At 40.9% G+C, this 11,481-nt stretch overlaps 2 protein-coding genes across 2 annotated transcripts in view; one reads left to right on the top strand and one right to left on the bottom strand.

The window, feature by feature from the left end:
• LOC119666148 overlaps nt 1-1,426 on the top strand; it is a 6,862-nt gene extending 5,436 nt beyond the window's left edge. The window contains exon 3 of the mRNA XM_038075431.1: nt 1,380-1,426. Coding sequence (XP_037931359.1) covers nt 1,380-1,426 — 47 coding nt within the window. The remainder of the gene's footprint in view (nt 1-1,379) is intronic.
• Nucleotides 1,427-10,181: 8,755 nt separating this feature from the next.
• On the bottom strand, nt 10,182-11,135 carry LOC119666147 (glutenin, low molecular weight subunit-like). Its single transcript, XM_038075430.1, has 3 exons — nt 10,700-11,135; nt 10,432-10,633; nt 10,182-10,389 (listed from the first exon to the last, which is right to left on the bottom strand). The coding sequence occupies exons 1-3, from the start codon at nt 11,133-11,135 to the stop codon at nt 10,182-10,184; spliced, it is 846 nt and encodes a 281-aa protein (XP_037931358.1).
• Nucleotides 11,136-11,481: the final 346 nt, after the last annotated feature.

Raw genomic sequence — 11,481 nt, 5'->3', positions numbered from 1 at the left:
GGTTAGTATAAAGCTGGGGTTGAACTCAGCCGTCCCCAAGGTCCACACAAGAAATTTATTTAATGAGACCCTGTCACTTCTGATTGCTCCTAACTTCTTAGCTGCAGATAGCTTGGATCGAATATCACAGACGCAATGGAATCACTGACAGAAATAGACACGATATAATACCAGCACACGTGACTATTAAAGCTACGTGAGTGGTATTACAGGTCGCCGATCACACGCCCTTCCCTGTTCACTGTTAAAGCGCCCAAGGGCCGGAGACGTTAGGTTACTATTAAAGCTACCTATCGCTTCCGACACTATGGTATAGACTCACGTGACTGTTAAAGCTACGTGAGTTATACCCCGTACAACCGAGACACAGATACTATTGAAGCCCTGAATCCGGCTTACCTATGTCTACCAGTCGTGCCGCTGAATATATTAATAATTCTTTAATTTACTTCTTTAATAAATCAACAACCTCAGTTCTTTGTGTATATTTCTTGGTTTTAAAATAAAATTTAAATTTTCACAGATTAGTAGCAATTTGCTATAAGTTATATATTAACAATTCTTTAATTTAATTCTTTAGTAAATCAACAACATTAGTTCTTTGTGTATATTTCTTGGTTTTAAAATAAAATTTAAATTCTCACAGATTAGTAGCAATTTACTATAAATTATATATTAACAATTCTTTAATTTAATTCTTTAGTAAATCAACAACATTAGTTCTTCGCGTATATTTCTTAGTTTTAAAATAAAATTTAAATTCTCACAGATTAGTAGCAATTTACTATAAATTATATATTAACAATTCTTTAATTTAATTCTTTAATAAATCAACAACATTAGTTCTTTGTATATATTTCTTAGTTTTAAAATAAAATTTAAATTTTCACAGGTTAGTAGCAATTTGCTATAAATTATATGTTCACATGGTAATCTCAGCTGATGAATCCAACACCACAATTTTTCTCGTACCTTTAGTCGCCGAACAAAACAAAAAGAGACCACTTCTTCCTGGTGCACGCACTTTTATACCGTCAACGATCAACGGTGCCAGCTGTAGGTACGTTAAAGTTCAACGACCGTTAATCGAAGCTCGTTAACTGATCTCCCTGCAATGCACCAGTGACAGTTCAGCTTTAGGGCGAATTCCATATTTTACTCTTGTGGAAGCTGGAACTTGTTTTTTTCTTCACGATTTGACCTAGTTCCACAACTTTGCACCAAAGCTTTCTTAGTTTGACAGTTCTGTTTTGATCTCGTTTGTTGTTTATTCTTTTTTTTAACAATGTGTTGTGCCAGTCGAAATGTTTTTAAAGCGTGGTTTTTTTTTCCTTTTAAAAAATAAATTATAAACAAATAATTATGATTATAATTGATAGAACAATCAATTTTAGAAGAAAAATCTGTGAATCATAATGCATATTAATTCCATTGCTGGATGTATGTTGTTGTGGGGTGGCCTGTTGCGTTTTTGGTGTGGCGTGTATTGCGAGAGGCTACGGTGAGTTGGTTAAGTTAATGTGCTTATCCGTACTTAACAATTTTTTTATTGTAGGAACCGTCGATTATATGTATTCAAGTGAGTGTTTCTTTTATTGTGTAGGCAGTTATACCCACGATGTTGTAACGATCAAATTTTTGGTTGACAAAATTTTGGCCGTTACACTCCCTCCTTTCTTTCGGGAAACTGATTTACCCTGAACCACTACCTGCCAGCGTGATTTCTGTGACGTTGCTTTGGACTCTTATATATTTTATAGAAGTTGTGTTGCTCTTTGGTGTGGTGATCGTCCTGTTGAAATACACTTTTTGCGATGCGTGATACTCGTAAAATACTCTTACTTGTTTTAGAAGACGGATTGTTTTTTCCTTTAGGTGAGTAGGACTATTTTCCTTTTGCTGTGGTAGTTATGTTAATGGTAATGATTGGGTAAGACTAAGTATTTCATCATATATTTGACCTTTTGTCGAATTCGTTTTGATAATTTTATCCTTTTGCTTCCATGGTATTAGCGAAGTCTTTGACGGTGCTTGTTCTTGCGAGATGTTAAACACTTCTTGTACTGCGTGCTCTGGGGTATCTAGTAGCTGTTTTCCATCTGGACCTGGCATTACTGGACCTGGCATGCACTTCGGTGTCGTTGTACTTCTTCCATACTACTAGGTCCTGAATCTTGCTGTTGACTAAATTCTGCTGGCATTTCGTTGAATTTAAGATTTGGTTGTCGTGGTAATTCTGGTAGTTGCTTTTTGATATGTTTTAGATCTTGGTGCTGTGCTGCTTGTTCTTGTGTACCTTGATGTTGTTTTACATCAGGTGCTACCATTATAAAGTAAATTTTATTTACCTTAAAATATATATTTGCGTAAATAAAAATTTACTTTATATATATATATTTTTTATACGAAGTTAATATTTATATGAAATGAATTGCTAGACATAAGTTATTTTTATACAAAATTAATGTTTATATGAAATGAATTGACTATATTTAGGCTAGAGTTATTTTTAGAATTTATTTTGAATAAAAGGAAAACAATAGTTATAAAATTTCGTCTACGTAAAAATTATTTAAACAAATAAACAAAGCCAACCGCGAACATACGCACAAACGACAAGCAAAACGAAGCCAACCGCGAACACACGCACACACGCACACACGACAAGCAAAACGAAGCCAACCGCGAACACACGCACACACGACAAGCAAAACAAAGCCAACCGCGAACACACGCACACACGACAAGCAAAACAAAGCCAACCGCGAACACACGCACACACAACAAGCAAAACAAAGCCAACCGCGAATACACGCACACACGACAAGCAAAACAAAGCCAACCGCGAACACCCGCACACACGACAAGCATAACAAAGCTGACAGCGAATTATACTTGTGCGGTTGTGCGTGCAATTAAGCAAAGCAAAGTGTCGTATATAAATAGCGGAGATTTTATATGAAAAATCACTTAGCACCGGAACACCGAAACGAGTAGTACTCTACTCCAGCGCTAAGTCTTTTTTTTAGAAGCCCATGGTGTTTCGACGCTAAGGCTTAATAAATCAGTAAAAGGTATTAAGTAGATTTTATAAACGCCTTTGATGTTTTGACGTCTTTGGCTAAAAACTAATTGCGTAGATTTGGAAAAATACCCTTTGATGTTCTGACGTCTTTGGGTAAAAATTATTGAATAGATTTTATAAACGCCTTTGATGTTTTGACGTCTTTGGCTAAAAACTAATTGCGTAGATTTGGAAAAAACCCTTTGATGTTCTGACGTCTTTGGGTAAAAATTATTGAGCAGAGTCAAGCTTAAAATAAATTATCGAGTAGAGTCAAGCTTAAAATAAATTATTAAAGAAATCTTTTTAATAAATAAACTTTTAAAATAATAACAATCAAACAGCTTTTAATTTTCTCTTGGTTTACCAGCTTCGAACTGGTCAATAGAACAAATTTATTGCAACGACCCGGGCCACGACTGAGTAATACCTCAGCAAATTTAAAACGACAAATCCGTGTCGTTACAATTGGCGCCCGAGCAGGGACCTGAGTTCGAGAATAAACCAAACAGTAAAGAAAACCAAGATTAGTGATGTCGGTGGATTTAAAGGTGACCAGTGACCAAGAATCTCGAAGACCTCCTACTCCCAGCAAGTCGTGGTTATACAACCTACGAAAGGAGGAGCTCATCCATTACTTGGACGAAATGGAATTGGGTACAACCGGTTCTGTAGAGGAACTTCGACGCAGGCTGGCGGCATATATTGAGGAAGAGGACTATGACATGGCAAGAAGAGAAATGTTATGGGAGCTCGCACGAAAACACACCAAAACGATACCAACAGTACAAGAGCCTTGCAACGAGGTGCAGATCGTACTCCCACCTATTACGCAAACCATGGAGCAAGTTAGGAAGTGGGCCATCAAGTATGATGGTGGCAAGGACCCACTTATGTTTATAGAAAGGATTGAAGAGTTGGCCGACGTATATGGTATTAACGTAAATCTAATGCCACGGACCATGCCAGAGTTATTAAGAGACAAAGCACTGATTTGGTATCGTAACAACAACAGGCAATGGAAACTATGGTCTACATTTAAGGCCGATTTTCTGAAATTCTTCCCACCGGTGCGGTACTTCGAAAAATTAGAGGACGAGATTCGTGCCCGCAAGCAAAAACAACGTGAGGGGTTCAAGGATTTCGTCATCGTCATGCAGGACCTAATGCGTCATGCCGGCCTCGACATGTGTCAACAACTGGACCGAATTTATCGGAACTCTGGCACGGATTACCAGATGTATATTAAGCGTCGCGACTTCGCAAGCCTGGATGAACTAGTTGCGCTGGCCGAAGACTTCGAGATACTTCGTCTGGAATAGGAGAAATCCAACCATCATAAAGTTCGCGAAGAGCGTAACCACATTGTAAAGCTCCAGACCGACAAAATAGTTAATCCCAACCTGGCCTGTCGTCGATGTGGGCATTATGGACACCTCGCTAAGAGATGCCAAGGGCGACGGATACTCTTCTGCTGGGTATGTGGATTAAAAAACATACGGACCATGGACTGCTGCCGGAAATATTCGGGAAACGGCAATCAGGAGCACTCCACCGCGGGGACAGTGACTCCTACCGACAAAAACCCTGCACACATGACAAACAACCACTCTACCTAAATGATGCCCAAGTAATGGCCACCGTACATTTAGACACTTATACGCTAGAAGCCACCATAGATACTGGTGCCTCACGAAGTTTCATCAGTCAGACACTTGTAGAAACTAAGAACAAGTGTCTTAGAAACTAAGAACTCGGGAATTTCGGACCGCTACTAGAGTTCGAATGGCCGACAACACAACGCGTGATCTTACCTGGGGTGCAGAGGTAGCGTTAGGAGATGACACCATTCAAACACAGCTATTGGTATTAGACGGAAGTACAGACGACATAATTTTAGGCATGGACTTTTGCCAAGCAATTGGAACCACGATAACTATTGGAGGAGCGAGTATCACAGCAAGTGAACCAAAGGTACGAACATTGCAATTACAATCCACTACACTCCGGTTGACCAAAGGGGAAGAAACTGAGGAAATCAACAAAGGCTTCGCAGAGGAATTGGAGGGTTTCAGTAACATGTCCGGCGTATCAAACATCACCACCCATAAAATCGTGATGAAGGACGATCGCCCCATTAAGCAAAGGTACTACCCCAAAAACCCGGCCATGCAGCAGGTCATCAACAACAAGGTTGACGAATTATTACACATAGGGTGTATAGAGCCGTCGCGAAGTCCCTACAGTTTTCCTGTGGTACTAGTCAAGAAGAAGAATGGCGACTGGCGGTTTTGCATTGACTACCGTCAACCAAATAACAACTCAGTACCGGACGCCTACCCCCTTCCGCTCATCCACCATATCTTGGACCGGTTACGAAATGCTAAATACATAAGCAGCATCGATCTGAAGGACGGATACTGGCAGATCCCAATGGACCCCAACAGCAAACCATATACTGCCTTCACGGTACCGGGACGGGGACTATTCCAATGGCGCGTATTGCCATTCGGTTTACACTCAGCCCCCGCCACATTCCAACGGGCTCTGGACCAGGTTATTGGAGCTGACTTAGAAGCACATGCGTTTGCTTATTTAGACGACATTATTGTTACAGGGACCTCATTGCAACATCACTGGACAAATCTGAAAAAAGTATTCCACAGACTGAAAGCTGCAAACTTAAAGATCAACATAGACAAGTGTAAATTCTTTCAGACGGAAACTAAGTACCTAGGCCACGTAGTAAGTGCACAAGGCATCCACACGGACCCGGATAAGGTAGCCGCGATTCAAAACTTGCAACCTCCAAACAACCTCAGACAGCTGCGACAGTTTATCGGCATAGCGTCATGGTATCGACGCTTTGTACCAGACTTTGCTCAAGTAATACACCCGTTAACAAGTATGTTAAAAAAGGGAAAACATTGGAGGTGGAAGGAAGCACAATAAGAGGCATTTACCAGAATCAAAACCCTCCTGACCGAAGCACCCATTCTGACCTGTCCAGACTTCAACATAAGATTCTGCTTACAAACCGATGCTAGCAACATAGGTCTTGGAGCAGTATTAACGCAGGAAATAGAGGGCCAAGAACGCGTAATAGCGTACGCCAGTAGACATCTCTCCACTACGGAAATAAATTACTCAGCCACGGAAAAGGAATGCCTTGCCATTGTATGGGCAATACGAAAAATGAGGACCTACTTGGAGGGTTACGAATTTACGGTAATAACCGACCATCTAGCTCTCAAGTGGCTAAACTCGATTGAAAATCCTACTGGACGAGTGGCGAGATGGGTACTGGAACTCCAACAATACCGCTTTGATGTCCAGTATCGCCGAGGGAAACTCAATGTGGTGGCCGATGCTCTTTCACGCCAACCAACGGAAATACTAAGGCAGATCCAAGCAGATTCCAAGAGCAGGCATGAGGACAAATGGTATCAAAAGCGGTTGGAAGAGCTCAAGCGTCATCCACAACAGAATCCCGACTACACTGTTTGTAATAATCAACTGTATAGACATCTGCCCAAGGACACAACAAAGTACCAGGACAACAGTTGCAGGTTATGCGTACCCAAACCCCTGCGGACACGTATAATCCAGGAAAATCATGACAACGTACATGCCGGACATTTTGGGATTCGGAAGACGATCACGAGAGTGCAAAACTAATACTACTGGCCGGGAATGTCACGAGATATTGCTTGACATGTCAAGGCTTGTGAATCATGTCAAAAATACAAGCCAAATCTAAATAAACCAGCAGGATTGATGCTATCAACCGTCCCAAACGAACCATTCGCTGTAGTGTCCGCTGACTTCATTGGACCCTTACCACGGTCTAAATCAGGAAATAACATGCTATTGGTAATAGTTGAATAAACCAGCAGGATTGATGTTATCAACCGTCCCAAACGAACCATTCGCTGTAGTGTCCGCTGACTTCATTGGACCCTTACCACGGTCTAAATCAGGAAATACCATGCTATTGGTAATAGTTGAATAAACCAGCAGGATTGATGCTATCAACCGTCCCAAACGAACCATTCGCTGTAGTGTCCGCTGACTTCATTGGACCCTTACCACGGTCTAAATCAGGAAATACCATGCTATTGGTAATAGTTGACAAATTCTCCAAATGGACGGAACTCATTGCAATGCGTCGCGCCACCAGTGAAAATACCATCAGGGCATTTAGAGAAATGGTATTGGCGAGATTCGGAGCCCCAAAGATTGTCATCACCGACAATGGGCCGCAATTTATCAGTAATTTGTTCAAAAAATGGCTGGAGAAAATGAATGTGAAACACCAGCTCACAGCACCATACACGCCGCAAGAAAATCCGACGGAACGCACAAATCGGACACTGAAAACCCTAATGTCCCAACTAGTACAGGAACAACACACCACATGGGACGAACTACTACCGGAGATCATGCTAGCGATCAATACAGCTTCGTCAGACTCCACCAAATACAGCCCAGCATATTTACTTCAAGGGCGTGAACCTAGATTACCGGCGTCATTCTTTGACGAATGCACCGCTGGAAATGCCGAAGCCTCGCTAACACCAATCACACGAGCACACAAACTCTAAAGAGTATTCAAAAATGTCAGAGAGAACCTTCGGAACGCTGCAGACACCCAGGCACACTATTATAACCTACGGAGAAGAAATTGGAAGCCGCAACTCAACCAGATCGTTTGGATGAAACAACATCACTTGTTTAAGGCTGCAAACGACTTCACCGCTAAACTAGCACCGCGATACAATGGTCCATACAAAGTACAAAGTTCTCACCGGTGATAGCACGTCTCACTACATACAAAGCAGGAAGACCAATCACAGCCCACGTTGCCGATCTTAGAGTGCACATCAGTGACAATACCAAAGAGCCAGAGTAATAAGAAAAAACTCACGACCTCCTGGACGAGGCTGTCCCCTACGAAATCGGGAAGCACCGTTAAGAAAAAAATATAATCTTCAGCAGGCACCCAAAAATACATCAGTCAGTCTTAAACCTAAAAGCTAAACACACGGATCAAAAATCAGCTACAGCAATATGTCAAGTAAAACAAAGAGCACAACAACTAAGAAGCCCATCGACGAAGATAAATTCGTAGTAACCGCGACAAAATGTCGCAAACAAATAGAAGCGCTTAATGCCGCTAGTCCACGCAGCCAGTTATTACCGGAAGCATCGGAACCATCCGGCCAGAAGCATAAGGTGGAATATGCAAGGAAAATTTCCGTAGCACAATGGAAAAACGGTCAACCAACGCCCCGCCAAAAGGCTATAATTTTGTACAAAAAACCAACACCTCGTGTGAAAGCGGTAAAGGGCCCCAATCACACTACACCCAAGATGCTACCAAGCGACCGCATGGAAAAAGGAAAAGCCGACGGATGGCGAACAAAATCAAGCAACCTAAAAGAAGCCGAGACCCCTATAGAGACATCCGGTAACATGCTCAACGAATTAGATATGGCCGCACTAACCGACGAGTTACAATACAGTGACAATAACCTGATGGACCTGCTAAATCGAATGGAAACACCAGCACCTGCAGTCATCGATGACGTCTTCCAACAAATTCTAGCAGGACAGGTACAAAAAAAAGAGCCAGATAACGCCATTAGCAACATCGAGGTAATGATTACAACCGAGCAACCAAAGTGGCCAGAGGATGTGGAGAATGAGATCCAGCGAGTACTTCAATATCACCGACCCGGACAGCAGACAAAGTTCCGACGCACCATCAATAACATCATATATCAAGTACGGATCAGCCGTCAGGGACAAGTCGCAGTGAAGATGGTGCCAAACAACCCGACCTAATGGCTCAGTCACCCCCAAAGAAGAGGGGACATATAAAGTAAATTTTATTTACCTTAAAATATGTATATGCATAAATAAAAATTTACTTTATATATATATATTTTTTATACGAAGTTAATATTTATATGAAATGAATTGCTAGACATAAGTTATTTTTATACAAAGTTAATGTTTATATGAAATGAATTGCTAGACATAAGTTATTTTTATACAAAATTAATGTTTATATGAAATGAATTGACTATATTTAGGCTAGAGTTATTTTTAGAATTTATTTTGAATAAAAGGAAAACAATGGTTATAAAATTTCGTCTACGTAAAAATTATTTAAACAAATAAACAAAGCCAACCGCGAACATACGCACAAACGACAAGCAAAACAAAGCCAACCGCGAACACACGCACACACGGAAAGCAAAACGAAGCCAACCGCGAACACACGCACACACGTCAAGCAAAACGAAGCCAACCGCAAACAACGCACACACGACAAGCAAAACAAAGCCAACCGCGAACACACGGACACACGACAAGCAAAACAAAGCAAACAGCGAACACACGCACACCAACAAGCAAACAAAGCCAACCGCGAACATCCGCACACACGACAAGCATAACAAAGCTGACAGCGAATTATACTTGTGCGGTTGTGCGTGCCATTAAGCAAAGCAAAGTGTCGTATATAAATAGCGGAGATTTTATATGAAAGATCACTTAGCACCGGCACACCGAAACGAGTAGTACTCTACTCCAGCGCTAAGTCTTTTTCTTAGAAGCCCATGGTGTTTCGACGCTAAGGCTTAATAAATCAGTAGAAGGTATTAAGTAGATTTTATAAACGCCTTTGATGTTTTGACGTCTTTGGCTAAAAACTAATTGCGTAGATTTGGAAAAAAACACTTTGATGTTCTGACGTCTTTGGGTAAAAATTATTGAATAGATTTTATAAACGCCTTTGATGTTTTGACGTCTTTGGCTAAAAACTAATTGCGTAGATTTGGAAAAAACCCTTTGATGTTCTGACGTCTTTGGGTAAAAATTATTGAGCAGAGTCAAGCTTAAAATAAATTATCGAGTAGAGTCAAGCTTAAAATAAATTATTAAAGAAATCTTTTTAATAAATAAACTTTTAAAATAATAACAATCAAACAGCTTTTAATTTTCTCTTGGTTTACCAGCTTCGAACTGGTCAATAGAACAAATTTATTGCAACGACCCGGGCCACGACTGAGTAATACCTCAGCAAATTTAAAACGACAAATCCGTGTCGTTACACCATGATGGGACTTGGATCTCGGTGTCGTTGCGCCTTTTGTACACTATTAGGTCTCGGATCTTGTTGTTGCGCTGCTTGCTTCATTTGAACTTGTAATATTTCATGTTTTTGTATGACTCGTGGTTGACAATACTCTGCTGACATTTCTTTGACTTTAGGACTTTGTTCTTGTTGTACTTCTGGTACTTGCACTTTGATAGGTCTCGAATGATGCTCTTGTTGCATTTGTTTCAATTGAACTTGCAATGTTTCTTGATTTCGTATTACTCGCTGGTTATTAAACTCTGTTGACATTTCTTTGACTTTAGGACTTTGTTCTTTTTGTACTTCTGGTATTTGCAGCCTGATAGAACTCGGATCTTGCTCTTGTTGCATTTGTTTCAATTGGACTTGTAAGGTTTCTTGCTCTTGTGGAACTTGCTGTTGCTTAATTATTTTTGGATTTTCTGGGATTAGTTTGCGATCTTGTGGTGATACATGATGTTGTTCCGCGTCACTTCGATGTCACATGCTTTGTGTTGGTATGCTTGCTGCAGTAGTTGAAGTAACAATTCTAGATGTTTCTGCAGGTGTTTGCTTGGCGATTGGCTGGTGTTGCTGCTGGTTGCGGAAAGGTGACTTGGAGACTGGACTATGATTGACTTTATCACATTTCGGTGTATTGGCTATGCGTCTCATGGTCTTCTGTATTATCAGCGGTCGTGCACATTCCACTGCTACGCGCCCGAAGATTACCTCGCTATCTCGTGCTCGACTTACTTCATTCTGCTCTTTGCGTAGTTCTTCGAAGTCCTCAGCTAGTGCTATTAATTCCTTTAGACAAGTGAAATTCCGACGTTTGATGTATATTTGGTACTCTGTGCTCATGTTGCGATATACTCGTTCTAATTGTGACTCTTGATTTAAACCTGCGTGTCGCATTAGTTTTTGTAGTTCCAAAAGATACATTTTAAACGTCTCTCCTGGTTTCTGCAATCGATTCCTCAGTTCGTCCTCCAATCGCTCGAAATATTGGTGTGGTAGAAAAAATTTCAGAAAATCTCTCTTGAACGCTTCCCAGTGATTCCAGTCTTTCTTATTGTATCTAAACCACACCAATCCTTGTCCATCTAGTAACAGGGGCATTGTTCAAGGCAACATGTTCGTTGATATGGCATACAGATCCGCTAATTCTTCCAATCGCTCGATAAACGTCAATGGATCGCTGTTGTCATCATACCGGATCGCCCATTTTCTGACCTGGTCGATGACGCTTGCCTGTGTGTTCCTTTGAGGAAGATACGAGTGTACATCA

The sequence above is a fragment of the Teleopsis dalmanni genome, chromosome 1 (genome assembly GCF_002237135.1).
Source record: "Teleopsis dalmanni isolate 2A chromosome 1, ASM223713v2, whole genome shotgun sequence".
Taxonomy (NCBI): Eukaryota; Metazoa; Arthropoda; class Insecta; order Diptera; family Diopsidae; genus Teleopsis; species Teleopsis dalmanni.
This window is presented reverse-complemented; position numbering and strand designations above follow the sequence as displayed.